General features: G+C 30.7%; 1 protein-coding gene across 3 annotated transcripts in view; it reads right to left on the reverse strand.

Moving 5' to 3' along the window:
• Positions 1-18864, reverse strand: part of Drak (Death-associated protein kinase related) — a 471225-nt gene extending 452361 nt beyond the window's left edge. Inside the window, exons 1-2 of one of the 3 annotated variants that reach the window (XM_075298611.1) lie at positions 18600-18864; positions 14820-15206 (exon numbers count right to left, since the gene is read on the reverse strand). In XM_075298611.1, coding sequence (XP_075154726.1) covers positions 14820-14947 — 128 coding nt within the window. In that variant the 5' untranslated portion in view covers positions 14948-15206; positions 18600-18864. Of the gene's footprint in view, positions 1-14819; positions 15207-18226; positions 18246-18393 lie in introns of those variants that run through there. The other 2 variants (XM_075298610.1, XM_075298612.1) reach the window with 2 other exon arrangements.

Consider the following 18864-nt stretch of genomic DNA (forward strand, 5'->3'; position numbering starts at 1 on the left):
TAGAAAAAAAACACTTTGTTATATTTACGAAATGTGTCACTAAAATATAAATCTGTATGCCCATCTCTATGCACTTTGCTACAGTGCACACATTTCTCCATGTTTCGTATATGCTGGATTAACAACATTCAGAAGATTTTATACCAATGGTTTTTGGTTGTTATATCAATCGGCAGCTATCATCGTTTCAGTGCCTCCTTTGTTAAAATTTGTCCTTTTCATTTCGTTCCTTGGTTAAATTTTGGTTGCAACTAATCGCGATGTCAATTTTTTTGAGCATACATATCCGGATATTTCTTAATTTTATTAATTTTTATTTTGTTGAATTGCATATTGCAGCTATCTTTTCTATCCTTATTGTTTTTGTTCTCAATTCCAATAACCATTGTATATTAGTATATCTCGCTTGTGTCGAAAAATCTAGGCACATATTTTTTATAGACATCGTGCCATTTTGTCCCCCTTTTTTTATTATCAACTTTATTGACATTTCTTATCAGTTTCCAATAAAGCTATTTGATAAGGTGTCTTATCTCTAACCGTAACTCGGGAATTAAAATGGGAGCCAGGTTTTTATTTTCCCAAAAGCTTTCGATTGCAAATTTACCCATTGTTGTTGCTAATGTATGGATATCAACAGGTTTGTTGTTGTGCAAATATGAAATAAAAACAACAGATAGATAAAAAGTAAATTATTTTGTAGAACCCCAGCATTTAGTTGACCAACCAACCATAGTGTAGTGGTTGTCGCCATTTGTGCCGGTACCACTTTTCATAGACAAACCGGGACTATTAAAATTTTGAGAACACTATCACTTTTTTAATGCATGAGAGAGAGAGAGAGAGAGAGAGAGTGTGTGTGTGAGTGCTTAATTCCATTCGTATAGTCTTTATTTGTCCGCTATGTTATTATTGTTGGTGGTTTGGTTTCTCGTTCTAAGACTATATAACACATAACTCTCTTTCTAATACTATGTTATTGGTTCTCTAAGCAAGTTTATTTGAAGCTTTTGTTTCTTCTTTCGGTCAAAGGGTAGTAGATGAAAGGTACGAGATTCTTAAATAAGTTTTCTGCCCGCGCCAAGTCTATGAAAATACTAAAGGCTATGAAAATGAACTATCGCCAGTGTTGAGGCATGAATATCAAGGCTTGTATAGATTTGTGTATGACATTTTCTTCTCAATAATTTCATCAATAAAATTCCGTTATACTCTTTATCGAAGAAAGCATATATTTGTTATAAATTGTTATTGTCAATTTGATTCGATGCATTTGAGATTAAATTGTTAAATATTTAACATAAAATAATGAAATTAATAAAACTTCATTTAATTACTTTCAATTATTTTGCTTTCATTTAATTTCTAGTATTTACATTAATTTTGTTTTTATTTAACTCTTTATATTTATTGTTTAGCTTAATTAATAAATTCATTGATTTTAATATCGTTTTTATTCAATTTAAATTTGTTTAAATTAATTTCGGTGTCAATAAATTTTATTTTTATTTAACTTTTTATATTTGTAGTTTAGCTTAATGAATGAATTCATTGAATTTAATAATTTTTTATATTCAATTTAATTACTTTTTAAATTAATTTGGTTGTTTGTCCGAGATATAAATTCTTAGACCTTCTGCAAAACAAGTCATATGCCACCTCTAGATTCTATTGTTACAAAAAAAAAAACAAAAACATTGAAGTATATTGCCTTGTACCGTGTAGTTATATACACAGACGTATATACATATGTATATACGCTGTTGTGTAAAGGCTTATCACTGTCACAAAAATTAACTGTTAAAACTCCAACAAGCGAGTTGTTGTTTTATTTTTCGTTAGGGTTTTGCTCTGCCAAAGTATCTTTGATATTCAAAACATGTCTTTAAAGAGAGCCAAAAGTATAAGTGAGATAGGTACAATTTCTTTGTTTGTGTAATAAACTTCTATCTTATATTCTCCATAAAATTTATGCTTACTCACCTTATGAGTGAATACATACAAACACACATATGAATGAATGAATTAATGTTTGTAGGTATATTTATTCTATTATAGAGTCATAGCTCCACTATGCACATGGATATCAACAAATATTTTAAAGAATGCTCTTAGTTCCTTGCTTCACAACACCTCTGGCCCATCCATTCAATTTAACTGCTTTTGAGGTCGATTCTTATCTAATTTCAATTAAAATAATTTCTTTATACTCCCTCTCTTCCCTATAGACACACATAGACACAATTCTGAGTTTCCCCACTTATTAACACTCGCTCACTTGATTTCCATGATTTCTTTCATAAAACCACTGTTGCCTCTCATTTGAGAATGAGATAGAAAAAACACTTAAGGTAAAGAAAGAAATAAAGACAAACGTTTTTTGAATATAAAATTAGATAAAAATGCAAGAACAAATCGTAGTCTTTCGATTATGACGCATTAACAAATGCTTTGCTTTTTTATGATAATTTAATCATTATTTTATTGGTTCTTTCACTTTTTTCCATCAATTTTCTTTAATATGGTGTTATATTGTTTTTTGTGTTTTTAAAATTCTAGAAATTTTTATTTTATAGAATTATTGCGTGTGTGTGTTGTATTTTTCTGTTTAATTTTTACAGAGATATTTGGCTATGTGCTAATTATGAAAAGGCAATAGCAACCAAACATTAAACATTTAGCAGCTAAATATTCATTCAATTTATAAGAATACAGGAGTACGATTTTTACAAGAAGACAGGAACATGATTTATATAGTCCATGCTACTAGAAGAACGTCATGGGTTTAGTGGAATCTAACTTCCGCTAGTAATCTACACGGACGAAAAAGACTGTTTTTCGTATGTTTGGGTGTAAAAATTATATGTTTGGAACTCAAATTTTTTAACACAATATTTTTAAGTGCAAGCATATAATGTTCATAAACTAGCATTACATGTTTGGGACAGATATGTTAATATGTTAGAACATATTATGTTTGGGACATAAAATGTTTGTAAATATATATGCTTGGATGCAAACATATATTAATTTAGAAATAGCCTATAAACATATATGTGTTTAGAAACAGAGACCTAGAGAGTATGCTGCAAGTAAAAAAATGGCGCCTTAAAATATATATACACGAAGAGAATTTCATTAAAATTTTTTCTACCTGTATAGTCCTAAGGTGAAACATAATATGTTTGACCAATACAAACAATATTTTGTTTGGACAAATCCTGAAAATATATATGCTTGAAGCAAAATGTGTTTGGGGTATATGTTACAAAAACGATTTTTTTTGAGGGTGTACCTACCGTGCCTCTCGTAGAGATAAAAATATAATAAAGCAGAGCTCTAAAATATGGGGTTTGGAACCAGACTACACTGATAGAAAAAAGTATGCACGGCGTGCTCATTTCAAAACGATTCGTTCATGAAAGTGAATCAAAACACATGTGGTGTCAAACGGAGAATAGGCAGTGTCAATCTGACAACAATAAAATGACACCATGTGTTGTCAAAACACCAAACAGCGTTCATGATCTGAAAACGTTATGGTTACGATTTTATAAACAAAATTAAAAAAAATATTTCCGCTACCGTGACTTGAACCTGTGTTTTCTGCACCATACGCATTAACAGTCGCCTTAGCACATTACACCACGGAGGGAGTTTCCATAATAACGTCTAACGATTATTTTAAGACTTTTCATGGCCAAAGGAAAACGAATGCCGTTCATGAAATCGTGAACGCCCGTGGACGAAGTTGTGAACATTCCGTTTTGATTTTTTGTGAACGTTTCATTTTGTCACCGTTCGTTCACGACTATGGAACGTAATTTTTTCTATTAGTGTAGTCTTTGCTAAATATAAAAATATTAAAAATAGATGAAACCTCTACAGCACATCAACGGCTGAGTTCAGAAGACCCTATTCCAAATTTTAAACAAATGGTTATCATTCTTCTAAATCGCAAGATAGCCTAGGGGAACCATTGTTAGCATGCCTACCTTGCTTACAAAAGTTGGTTCTGGTTTCAATCCCAGTTTCGACCGAAAAATAAAAAGTTGTTCAGGACTCGGCTATAAAAAGGAGATCCCTTGTCATTGAGCTAAACAGAGAAATGGACACTATAGCCTATGATATCATAGGCTGCCACTATAGGTAACCTCTCTTAACCTCTTAGCCTGGCATTTTCAATTTCATCTAGTAGACCATTTAATTTAGCGATAGAAGAATTATCGTTTCACTTTCACTAAAGGATATGCGACTTGAATCGTAGAGGAAGCTTGTTTTTGCTATATCATTTCTTTTCAATATATTATCGATTACAAACGAACTTTTTTTAATAAAAGTAGAACATTGTAATATTCTTCAAGTTTTATTTATTCTTTACCATTATCTCAATGATGGATTAAAAAAAAGCACAGAAAATGAAAATGGAACAAAATTGTTAAAATCGTAATCATAAAATACCACCACGATTATCATTTTGTTAACTTTGCTATGTTCCTCTAGAGATGAAAAGACAATCAAAAAAAATAAAAACAAGCACAAAAAACGTGAGAGATAACTAAGAAAAGCAAGCTGGAATTCTGATTACACAAAATGCTAGGAATCTGAAAAATTTATAACATTTCAGAGAAGCTAGTGTCATTAATACACACAATCTCTAAGTGATGAAGATGACGATAAGAAGTCAGTAAACCAAGTAATCATGATAATTTCCTACGACATCAAGAAAATACTACTCCATGCAAATGTTTTTTTCTTTTTTTTTTGTTTTAAATATAAAAATAAAAATGACAAAATTTCCAAAGTGGGTTGTTGTTAATTTAGCCAAGTCTAAGGAGACAGTTAGTTAGTCAGTCAGTCAGCGTGCCTAGTATACCACCCAGTGTACACAATCAAACCTTCAACCACCACTCAAATTGATTAATTGATGAATGTTCTATTGGCAACAATGTAAATAAATAACTTTTGCAAATTGTAAAAAAATAAATCAAAAATAATTATGATCTAACATTTTTTCTCTCTCTGAAATGAAACTATATAATTCATAAAACATGTCAGCCAATTCGTTCGTGTACTGTGTATGTGCAAAGTAAGCATTCAACCTAATATCTAATTCTTTAAGCATTCCATAAAAGAGATTTCTTATCTCTAAACGTTTTGTCTATTTGCCTCAGGGAAATTGTTGTTGCATTTTGCTTTAGTTTTTTTTATAAATATTCAAATACCCTATTCTATATCTTTACACCAAAAAAATTTTTGCTTTCAAACAATTTTAGTGCAGAATAGATATTTCTTTTTTAACTCTAAATAATTTTCTTTAAAGAGAAGAAATTTCTTTTTTACCTCTAAAGAAGTCTCTTTATAGAGTTAAAACAATATCTAAAATTTAAAAAAATATTTAATATATATTAAGTTTTTGCCAGAAAATTCAAATAAATACACTATCCTGATGAAACTCAAACCCCACTCCAACGAAACGTCGAGAAAAATAAAATCAAAACAATTGTTTTATTTACTATAAAAATATAAAAACTAACCAAAAGAAAAAAACACGAACTTGAAAGAAAATACCTTTAACTGTTCACATGGTGGTAACATTTACCACCTCGCACACTCGTTTACATATATTATAAATAAGACGTGTGAAATAAAGTGCATGTTAGTTATTGAAAGTACATATAATATTTCGAATTATTGTTTTATTTTCGTTAAATACAATGTGTTCTAATCAACAAATGTAATAATGATACATAAAAACTATTTTGTGATAGAAAAAATATTCATGTAAAAGAGAGGGTACTCTCCACATGGTGGTAACATTTACCACCTCGCACACTCGTTTACATATATTAGAAATAAGATGTGTGAAATAAAGTGCATGTTAGTTATTGAAAGTATATATAATATTTCGAAATATTGTTTTATTTCGTTAAATACAATGTGTTCTAATCAACAAATGTAATAATGATACATAAAAACTATCTTTTGATAGAAAAAATATTAATGTAAAAGAGAGGGTAAAATTTACCCCACGTCCCAACCTCACCAGTAAAGGTTAATGTGAGAGAGATCTTTCAAATTTCATATAACATTAAGTCTCTAAAAATACCACTGAAAAATAAGCAGCATTTACACAGCCCTGTTAAGTATTGATGGATCTTTAGAGAGAAAATTACTACTAATGTTAACAGTAGTGGTAAAAATGAGATAGATACCCACGCACACACCCTCACGAAGAGATGTTATGATCATAACCGTTAGAACTTACTCTCAAAATACATCTTCGCAAATTTCATTCCATTACAAATGATTCTCAAACTCTAAATGCAATATTGTTTGTCATAGGATGATGGTAATGGGTTCTAACCTGTTTCGCCAGCACATCTCCGTAATTCTGGTAGAATTTCAGAGTGTTATAAAGCCTGGTAGGAGAAAATTAATAGCCGATATTATCATAAATGAGATGAAAGCAAACATTTTGCTAATAAGGCCATTTTTTTAATATAATCTGCTTAAAGACAATAGGCTTAGATCAACTAGTTATGGTCCATATTTTCTAACCGTCTAAAACTGCCTTTTCTCGATGCCTGAAAAATAGTTCTCCATGGCGACGATATGCTCCTCATTCGACTGGCCGCAACGGGTGAATTTTATAACGGCCTAACTCAGCGAAAGAAAAAATTTGCTCCACTTCAGCGTTGAATCGGGCTAACAATTTGGCTGAGTACAGCCATGTGATCTTTTTTTTCAGCTAGAGGATGCGGATAACCAGAAAGAGTCATCAGCATTCCAACCTATGACACTGTATTTGAATTCTTTGGTGCACGGTCAGCGGGTCTACTATTTGGAATGCATCTTTGTCGCGGTTGCGCTTGTTATGGGTGGAGATTACGTAGCTTCTCATTATCACGCGATTTCGATTCTCGTAGTAGGACGACTTTATTATTAAATTGTTTTTATGTTATAGAATTATATATATTTTTTATTATTTTTTTATATTTATTTTCATAATTTATTATGATTGTTGTTGTTTTTTGATTTCAGCTTAAAACCATGCATTGACTAAACTACAAGTGTAGCTTAACCAACAGAGGAAAAGAATGATTTTCAAATTTATTTGGGCAAAGCCCTATATACTGCAAGATGGTGGGATGGACACACGTTTCTGAATTACCACATTCCTCATCAGCATCCTCTACTCTACTTTATTATAATTTCACTTCAGCGTTGAATCGGGCTAACAATTCGGCTGAGTACAGCAATGTGATCTTTTTTTTCAGCTAGTGGATGCGGATAACCAGAAGGAGTCATCACCATTCCAACCTATGACACTGTATTTGAATTCTTTGGTGCACGGTCAGCGGGTCTACTATTTGGAATGCATCTTTGTTGCGGTTGCGCTTGTTATTGGTGGAGATTACGCGGCTTCTCATTATCACGCGATTTCGATTCTCGTAGTAGGTCGACTTTATTATTAAATTGTTTTTATGTTATACAATTATATATATTTTTTATTATTTTTTTGTATTTATTTTCATAATTTATTATGATTGTTGTTGTTTTTTGATTTCAGCTTAAAACCATGCATTCACTAAACTACAAGTGTAGCTTAACCAACAGAGGAAAATAATGATTTTCAAATGTATGGACACACGTTTCTGAATTACCACATTCCTCATCAGCATCCTCTACTCTACTTTATTATGATTTTAAATTAACTAATTAAAATAATTTTTTATTAGTTTTTTTTATTATTTATATATTTTTAATTTCTTATATAGCTTTATTATTTATATATATTTTTTTAAAGTGCATTTAAATTTTATGTTGGATGTAGTGTGACCAAATGAAAATCACAAAAAACTTTTTACCGTGGGCCTTCAATCAGAGATCATAGTGCGGACACCTCCGCCAACTCATGTAATTTCAGCCATAATTATCTTTTGTTACGCTGCTTATGGGAATTCATAATTCGTAAGCGTTGCCAACATTCTTTCCTCAATAAATTGTACTTTTATTCTAATATTATTATTACAATATATTTAATTATTAGGTCGTCATCGGTATAATCGATCGTTGGTTCGTACAAGTCACCTATGTAGCTCTGTCGACTGTAGCTTGTATGAAAATATATTTAATTTAAGTTTTTTTTTTCAGATAAAAAAAATGTTTGTTAGTTAGAGAAAAAAAACATATCTACGTAGGCCATGTGACTCATTCTAACGGACCCAAAGAGTTTCGTGTGCTGGCTATTTTTCATATGAAATGAAATTTCCTATAAAATGTCTTACAATGACAGGCTACATGGCTTTGGAAAAGTTTTGAATTCAATTGACATTTGTGGAATGTGATGTTTTAGATTCAAATCCATCCAGGAAGTGGAGGGGTTGAGCAAAGAAGTGTGAGAGTTATTTTTAACTCTTTTTTTTATAAGAAAAACTAATCAAGAGTTCAATCACCTTTGAAATGATTATTTGAAAAATTAAAAAAAAAAATATTTAGGATAAGTTTACACCCACCAAACTCAATGTAGCAACTCAATTATAATGAAATCTTGTTGATATTTCTTTAGTTTTCACAAAAGCTCACAAAGAGTGACATCTTCCTTTTGTGTCAAACGTGGTGACACGATGTTCGCACACGGTTATAAAATAAGGACTCGTTTTAATGACACAAAAACATATTAGAAAAGAATTTCCTCCAGGCTTCTCATGGCTCCAAGGAATACCTCATAAAATTCGCCATATATGGCCGGTTAATATCCCATGGCTTTTCTTTATTTTATGTTATTACACAAAATTCAATGCAAATGGCTCCACATTAAACAACCAAGAGGATAAAAGGCCAATCTTCCTAAAATTAAACATTGCAAATTATAGTGAACTCTAAATAGAATTAGAAATAATCCCTCAACTTATTACACTTCACCCCCAGTAGTAGTAAAGAAAAACATCCCTCCTAGATAGGCGAGCACGTACACAATACCCGCAATGGCAATGAGACAAGATTATCCTGTTTTCGGTAAAAAGCGACAATGCAAGAAAAGAAAAAGTTCCAGAGTGCTGCAAAAAAAACCTAATTCAAGGAAATTCCTTAGCTCAACAATTCACAAGAGACTTGATGGCTTGATGGTTGAATATTTTCATGACCAAAAGAAAGTAAAAAAACAAAACAAATTCCTCTACAGATGACAAGGACAGCCAAGACAAGGAAAGGCAACAACAATAAGAAGCTTAGACTTCTACTAGACCATGGCTAACAAATGAAATTTATATTTGCTATAAGAAAGAAGTATGGCTTTCTGACAAACCATAGTTATATGGAGTTTTTGCCACAAAAATAAAACCAGAAATTGACAGCAAAAAATAAATTCATGTTGCCTCACATTCTACGATAAGAAGACAATCAAGTCAAAAACATTTCATTTTCTAAGACCATTGAACGACGCCATCACCACGTCAAATTATAGTCACTAAAACAATAAAGAAAGAAAAGTCAAAATGTAACCAGAGAAAAAAAATTACCAAAATGTGAGACAAAACTTGTAACTTTTTTTTTTTGTTTTTGAACATGAGGTTTTTTCTTCTTCTTCTGATGCTACATTTGTCTGAACGGTCGGTCGGTCTGCATGGCATTTGATGATTTGAGGCAATATCACAGAACCGGCTGTCTATGTTTCTTAATTTTTAGTTTCGATTCGAGTCGGCTTTTACTTGATAGAAACTGGCAGACTGTGAATTTTGCTGTCTGCCACTCTCCATGGCAGAAGACGTCGAAGACAACGCATTGTGTCCATTAGTCCATACAAATGTCTAAGCAAAAACAAAACAAAAACGCAACAAGTAATCTTCCCAGCAAAAACTCGTTTGGACTTCTTTTCTTGAGAAAATGATAGAACTATAAAACAAAAACAGCAACTTGAGTCATATTCTCGTTTATTTGGTATCATTTCAAAATTTGAGGCTTTTTTTATGTGAGATTTCCAAAATGCCACATTCCTCATATTTTGTCATTTAAGGATTTTTGAACAGACAGACTGTGAACATACACCATAGCTAGAAATAGACTTTGAAAAAAATTATATTGTGTCTTGCAATTCCAAACTCTAACAAAAACACGGAAATATTTTTCAAAAATTAATGAACGCTTTAGTAATGCAAACGTGATTTCTAAATGTGAGTAACCCTAAGATCAGTGTTAATTTAACCAAGATACAAGCCACTTTTAAAGCCCTCCATTAATGGAGCTAGGGTAAAAAATCGACTTTTTACCAAATAAAACTCGAAGTCGATTTTTTGTAATCTTCAAAATCAACTAAAAACTTTTTGGTTTGATATTAAAATCAACAAATTTGAATTTAAAGGGAAAACATATCTTTCAGCTCATTTTATGCGGAAAATGTACAAAATACTCGAAATTCGCGATGTCAAACGTCGAAAATGTACAAAATACTCGAAATTCGCGATGTCAAAAGTCGAAATCGACTTTTTCAAATATATAAAAAGTCATACAAATCGACTTTTCTAAAGTGATAAATATTTTTCAATAATGATTGAACCCTTCAGTAATGCTAGATACATTTGTAAATGTGAGTCACTATAAATTCAGAGTTAATGTATCCCAATTAAGTCCACCCCATACATGGAACTAGAGTATTAAATCTACATTTTGCAAATAAATCTGGAAGTCTACTTTTTGTTATCTCCAAAATCGAATCAACAACTTTTGATACAACCCAATTCGGCCCAACAAATGGGGCAAGACATACAAAAGTCAAAAATAGACTATTCCAACTTTTTTTAAGAAAAAATCGAAGTTGAATTTTTATATTCTTCAAAATCAAATTTTTAATTCTGTGAAAATTTATTGTGACTAAAATCAACTAAACCAATTTAAATTTGGAAGGGGGACATCTTTCACCTTTCAGCACATTTTATGCTGAAAATTTACAATATGCTCAAAATTCGTGATGTCCAAAGTCGAAATCGTTCTTATTTTTTCAAACATAAAAAAGGCCGAAAATTTGGCTTTTCTAAAGTGGGAAAACATCTGAAATTCGTGAAAATCTAAAATGCTAAAAAAAATGACTCAAAGTAGACTGAAAATTTACATTAAAATTTGCCTATGGGAAATAGTGATCTAGAAACCTCTGAATATAAGACGATCAATTCGAAAATCAACCCTTGACTCGATCCAGTATTGTCCGTCCGTCTGTCCCTCTATTAGGTTTTCTCCTACAATACACAATCTATTGTTAAATTAGTTTAGTTGTCCACGATATAAGTGTCACAAAAATCTTTTTCGAACAATGGGTTTTATTGTACTGCTTTCAAAGAAATTATATTGCACCACCTCAAACTTCTAAACTAAACAATCAAGTAGTCTTCACAAAATAGAACACAGGTAAATTTCAAAGATAATGCAGCACCTAATTTTTTTTTAACCGAACAGGTAGCTTTGACTATCCTATTTAGGTGGCCGGCCTATTATCAAGAGCAAAGAAAATAAACCACAGACAACTGTTCTTAAAAGATATACACACAAATAAAAATCAAATCAATTAATATAGAAAGAAAGTGTGCCTCTTTTATGTCAATTGTTGAGAATACGTAAAGGAGTTTTCTGTGTGAAACTATTTAGTATGTTATTCATCCCCTTACCGCTCTCGTTTTTTCTCTCTCACTCGTTGCCATTACTCCTCTCTTTTCTTTTGAAAAATAAAGGACTTATTTGAAAGCAACAAACACCCGCAATGACAGCAAACCACGCATAGAGAAGAAAATGCTATATATGTCAACTGACAATAACAACAACATCAAAATTGTGAAAATGGAATACACAAATGAAAATTTATTGTGGCCCTCCAAGAGTCCCAAAAAAAAAAAGAGAAATTAGGACAATTTTCTGTATCTCTCAAAATGGCAATAGAAAGGGAAATGAACTCATATCAAACGAGGACTACATAAGAAACAAAATTGAGGAAGAGCAAGGAAGTCACAAATACCATTAAATAAGAGAATAAGAAGTTGAGTGGAGGGAGCACACAATTGAATTTTTACATATTCGTAAGGGAAATTGCATTGAAATCAAATGACAATTGTATAGGGTTGAGGAGATTTGAAATGCATTTTAATCTTTTACCATCCATTACATACATTTCCATTTTTATAATACATACAAACATTATAGGAAGTTTTATAATCTACAATAGCAAAAGGATTTTAAATCGAACAAGAGTTGTTGATTCGTTATATTATTTAAAGATGGGTATTAAAATAGCCATGTTTTCCCGATTTCTTTAAGAATCGATTTTAAAGAATATAAACTTTATGAAAAGTTGCTTTGGACTATTCCCCCATCAAGTTATAATAAAATTTGCACCAATGAGTTTAAAATTATACCTACTTTCGTACTTTCTTTACTGATTTATGTTTAATTTTAGCGACTAAACTCGAACTTAGTACTCACCTTAAATGAAAACATGTGCAAACTATTTTCTGTGGAGTTAGTGGTAATAGCTAATGTGGCTATATGAAAATTTTTAGGTATATGTAGGTTCAAGTTTAGTCATTAAAATCTACAATAAATCTGTAAAAGCGGAATTAAATTGTAGCTTTTTTGACATGTTTCCTTATAACTTGGTGGGGAATGATCCAAAGCAATCATTTAAAAGGTTTTATTTTCTTTAAAATGAATTATTAAAGAAAATTAACCGTTACATGGGCTATTTTAGCGCGATAATGGGAATCCAATACCGACCTATAGTCAAATTTTCATCGGGTTTCCTTAATAATAATCATGAACATTTGAGTGGAACAAAATATCTTTTTACCATTGAAAACCTGATAATGATCTTTATATATTTTCTCTTTTTATTTTTTAGAAATTTTTGTTAGAATTCACTTTGCCTAATATATTATTTGAGTGTTGTAAACGACAATTCAATAAGGCAAAAAGGGGCAAGACTCACTTATAAAAATAAGATTGGCCAATGTTCACGCCAATGGTAAAAGAACCAATTTTTTGCAGACGAATTTGTGGCTCATGAGACCCACACAGTATTATAGCACTACTTGTGGCTACGGTTACCACAGTTGGTAGAATTCTACCAAAAATTATAGATTTTTTACTGTTTGGTAGATTGGTAGAATTCTTGATTTTTTGGAAGATTTTGTAAAACATTCCTCTCCAACTAAGCGGTACTTCAATTTTCTATAGTAATAAAATGTTGTTAAAAGTTTCTATAGAAATACAATTTTGAAAAGATTTCAAAAGAAATAAAGTTTTGACAAAATTTTCTATAGAAATACAATTTTGACAAAATTTTCTATAGAAATAAAATTTTGACAAAATTCAATTTCTTTGAAAATTTTAATTTTCTTTTTAATTCTTAGATCAATTACGAGTAAGTTCTCCTTTGTTGTAGATGTAGTCCCGTGTGAGCTAAGGCGTTAAAACATAATAAAATGTTGTTAAAAGTTTCTATAGAAATACAATTTTGAATTCTACCAAAAATTGTAGATTTTTTACGACAATTCAATAAGGCAAAAAGGGGCAAGACTCACTTATAAAAATAAGATTGGCCAATGTTCACGCCAATGGTAAAAGAACCAATTTTTTGCAGACGAATTTGTGGCTCATGGGACCCACACAGTATTATATCACTACTTGTGGCTACAGTTACCACAGTTGGTAGAATTCTACCAAAAATTACAGATTTTTTACTGTTTGGTAGATTGGTAGAATTCTTGATTTTTTGGAAGATTTTGTAAAAAAATTCTCTCCAACTAAGTGATACTTTAATTTTCTATAGTAATAAAATGTTGTTAAAAAATTTTTTCTATAGAAATACAATTTTGACAAAATTTTCTATAGAAATGAAATTTTGACAACATTAAATTTCTTTGAAAATTTTAATTTTCTTTTTAATTCTTAGATTAATTGCGAGTAATTTCTCCCTTGTTGTAGATGTAGTCCCGTGAGAGCTAAAGCGTTAAAACATTAAAAAAACTTGTAGACAATAAGAGGAATCATTCATTCATTCGAATTTTTTGTTTTAATTAACCACAAAATTTTGATCAAATATTAAAAAATAAATTGTTTTTCATGTTTAGTAGATTTGTGGTAAAATTTTCTTCAAACTTTGGTAGACTATTTTTGGCACGAGTGGCAGCTGTACTTGTGGCACATATTTTTAAGACAGAAATAACAACATAAACCTTTATATAATCGAAGATTAAAGTTTTTGAGGGCAGAAGTATTTGTGTTTTTTTTTTTTGATCAATTGAATTTAAAAAAGTCTTTAGGTTATAGAAAAGGCAATAATATACATTAGGGATGTAGCCTAGATTTTATTTGAAAGGGGGACCATATATAAACAGATATCCATGTTTGGCTCACACGAATATGCAAAAAAAAAATTATTGAAATTGTTAGTTAGAGTTGGAAAATTTAGCATTTTTAAATTTGGCGTTGGAAAATGTTGTTCTTTCAAAATTTTCAAAATATTTTGGTAGAATTGAATTGCCAATTTCACATGTCCCGAAAATCGCCCTTATATCAAGGATAGTATTCCCATTGAGTTTTCATTCCAGTCATATTACGTTTTTGTTAAGCAATGTGACCAAATTCCTTGCCAGCATATTCCAGACGAAACAAGGAAAGCAACACAAGAATTTCAGGTGTATCAATATACCACTTAAAAAGGATTAAGGATTAATCCTGGAACATTCACTCTACATCAAATTCAAGTATTGGAGAGAATATTTTTGACATAGGACACAATTTGATCTTGTTATTTTTTGTTTTTTCTCACTCACCTGGCAAATGGAGTTTGTTCCACATCATAGATTTCGTTGATGTCTTCGGGAACCAGTAAACCTTTTAGACGCTCTTCATCGATGTCCAAAAGGCCATCGCCTATGGGAAATATGCCTTCAGCAAACATGGTTTTGTTTTTCGATGATGTTCTTAGTTAATGTTTTTGTTGGTTCTTTGTTAAATGCTTTCGTATTGTTTTAAAGTTAAATGGAAGGGATGGATATGGATGGGTGGTGATGATTTCGCTTATTTTGGAGGGGAATTTAGTTTCTTTTTTTTTCAAAAACACACACTTTTTATAATGATGTATAGGGATGTATTTTTTGGTGGGGGAACAAAAATGTAACCACTTTTCAAATATTTTTCACACACTTGCAGGAAGGGCACTGTAATTTAGAGAGAACAAATAAAACAAAATTAGAATTTTTGATGGAAAACTCAAAGACACATATTCTTTTTATTTTATAAAGTTATGGAGTAGATTTAGAAAACATCACTTTTCTTAGTTTTGTTTTACTTTTTAACGTTTCGAGTCACGATTGAAAGTTAAGTCACTGTTTTGGTATTTTGACATTTTTCTCTCTCAGAGAGAGAGGATAATTTTATTTTATTAGCATCCATAATAAGCACAATAACAACAGCTGTCATCCTAAAGACCAGGGATAACGAGGAAATGAAATCAGGATATTTTTACCACTTTTTTCGCATTTGTTCACTTATTTCTGTTTCTACTACTACGGTTGCTTGTTACTCTGTTGATTCTTTTTTTTTCGTCTTCTTTGAACTTCTCACTATATATTCTTTTCTTTTGTGATGTGTATGTGCATGTGTAGTCGTAATCAACTGTCTTGCTATTCAAAAATGATTATGATTGTGTTGTTGCTTTTGTTTTACTATAACACTTCATATACTACGTGTTGTTCGGTTGAGTGTGCTAGGTTATATTGAAAGTATACACCCGTACTTCATGAAATTAGAAAGAGATGGAAAATGCACCAAAAGCAAAGAACATTGTTACCGTCTTTTAGATAATTGTTGCAGCCAAGAAATTTGCAAAACAATCCGGAAGAGAATGGAATAAGAAAATGTTCCTTCATCTCTTCAATCTCTCTTTAAAGGTGTGTACTATGTTCCTTTTTCGAGTTGAAAACCACTTTATTTTCGCGATTACTTTTCCTTAAATAATCAAAATTATAAATGAAAACAAACTTATTCCTGTAAAGTCTTGCCGAAATCTAGGGGAACAAGAAACTGTGCATAAATTGAGTTAATTTATCTGATTTATATTGAACTGTTTTAATAAAGTAACCGCGAAAATTTCAACGCGAAAAGCGAACATAGTACTTACCTTAAGGTGGGTATTAAATTCGAGTTTAGCCGCTAAAATCACCATTTTTTTGCACGATTAACCCATTTCAAGGAATATTAACTTTATGAAAAGTTGTTATGGGCTATTCCCCAACAAGCTATAATAAAATTTGCATCAATGAGGTATAATCTGATTCTGTTTTTACAGATTTGTTTTTGATTTTAGCGGCTAAACTCGAACTTCGTACACACCTTTAGTGATCAATAGTTTTCGTTGAGTTTATTTCAAACATAATTGTTGACAACTGTAACCTTATTCTTTCCAAATACATACCCTTATTGGAGTATGGCAGAGGGAATTATAGATCTTATTGGAAGCTTTTATATGTTATATATTGTCTAAAAAGAGTCTATTGCCATTGTTTTTTCTCATTTCCACATCAGCTTAAATTTTTTCAAGACTATCCCTTATTGGAGTGTTTGATTAGATATGGGATATGAAGCATCTAAAATATCATTTTTTAAGCATTGGCTAAATGGTCAATATTCATATATGAAGATTCAACGGAAAATCAATTTGATGATGTTATTATTTTTTAATACGGTGTTTACACCTTTGAAAAATTGTGTATAAATTTTTGAATTTGTTTAATATTAATATTTTTTTTATTTTTGAATTAGATCATTCCTTTCCAAAGTAAATTTACAAAATTGTACAACATGTATTTTCATAATTTTTGCAATTCTAAAGCATTAAATTTTTGTTTAGCAACTGTAAATTATACACTTTCATAGTTTTGCGTTTTTTTTTTTTGTTAAAGGCCGGTATGCACCTCTAGCGAAAAATTTCATTCCCATAAGAAATGCATTGCTATTTATGCTAACGAAATTGCTAATGAAATATGCTAATGAATATAACAGGGTTGTCAAAAGCATATTTTGGCAGCAAACATTTAATTTATTACAATCATTGTGTGCGTAAAAGTTTTAAAAGGTCTGTAAATAATAAACAATTTATTTGAGGAATATTTGGAACATATATTAAAAATTTTTAAAAGCGATTAGCTGGTTTAAAATTTGTGTACACAGCCCTGTTTTTTTGTTGTAGACTTAAATAAATTTTTGCTACCGAAAATTTCGCTAGAGGTGCATACCGGCCTTAAAATGCGTAAATCACAAAACACGAATAATAAATTTGTTTGAGTTCATAGAACATTAACACATGTTGGCAATGTGAAAAAAGAAATCTTATCAAAAAAATGTTATTAATAATATTCTGTAAAAGTTTTAAAAGGTCTGTAAATAATAAACAATTTATTTGAGGAATATTTGGAACATATAAAAAATTTTTAAAAGCGATTAGCTGATTTAAAATTTGTGTACACAGCCCTGTTTTTTTGTTGTAGACTTAAATAAATTTTTGCTACCGAAAATTTCGCTAGAGGTGCATTCCGGCCTTAAAATGCGTAAATCACAAAACACGAATAATAAATTTGTTTGAGTTCATAGAACATTAACACATGTTGGCAATGTGAAAAAAAGAAATCTTATCAAAAAAATGTTATTAATAATAATCTGTCTAAATGCATATTTTGTTTTTTTTTTCACATTATTAATACATTTATTTTAGTTGTTATTTTTATTAAAGTTTTATTGTGGAACGCCAAAAAGGGAATATTATGCAGAGCAACGGTAACACTGGTTCGGAATTTGAAGAGAGATGGTCGAGGTGAGTCGTAGTAATAAAACAGAAGAAGTGAACAAACATCGAAAAAAAGAAACACAACAAAACACACAACACTGGTCTCTCTTGTCAAAGTTAAACATTTCACGTAGAATTTTAGAGACAGCACCCAACTACACAAATTGGAATGAAAAAGTAGTTTGTTTAACTTCTATTATTATACTTAGATGTGATAAATATTTAAATATATTTTTTTTTATCCAGCAAAAGTAGTTGATAATTTATTTTTTGGAGTTTGGATTACAAAGATATTTTCACTTTCAACGTTTCTTTCTCTAACGAAGAAAACAAGTTTTTTTTCTACGGGGGGAAAGACAAATAAACACACAAAGAAACTAAAAAGAGATAAATTACAGGAGTAGATAGAAGCAGCAGCTGCAGTAGTGCAATACCACACGAATAATTTTATTGGTCTTTTATTTTTTTGGTTTTACTTTTCATTTGAAGTATTGGCATTTTGTTCACAATATGTTTTCTTTTGTTAATTTAAGAAATTTGATTTCAATTATTTTTCAACTCACATTCATTCACTTCTTCCACCACAAATGAAGTTATGTTAAAGATTCTTGCCGTGTTTTTGTTTCACATTTGTTGCTCAACACTATATCTTCTTAATACGGCATCACATTAAAAATATTTTATAAATTTCTTTCGTTTCAATAATGCTTTCAATAGCTCCTCTTCTAACGATGAGGAAAATTGAAATTTCAAAAGCATACAAACATACAGACGCGCTCACAAGAACAAAAATCGCAAGTCGAACGAAGACGATGACAATTCTTCAACGGAAAATAAAAACTTTTTGTTCTAACACCACCACCACCACTACATACGTTGTGTAGGGTATTTGTTTAAAGTAATAGAATTAATTAAATCGTTGTATATTCCTTTCGGCCTTTTCGCGTTATTTTGTTTTCTTCACACGTTTCTTCGTTTCCGGCGGCAACACGACGACACAACGTAACAACAACCAACGCGTTCAGCGGTTATTT

This window comes from Haematobia irritans, chromosome 3 (genome assembly GCF_050003625.1).
Source record: "Haematobia irritans isolate KBUSLIRL chromosome 3, ASM5000362v1, whole genome shotgun sequence".
Classification (NCBI taxonomy): Eukaryota; Metazoa; Arthropoda; class Insecta; order Diptera; family Muscidae; genus Haematobia; species Haematobia irritans.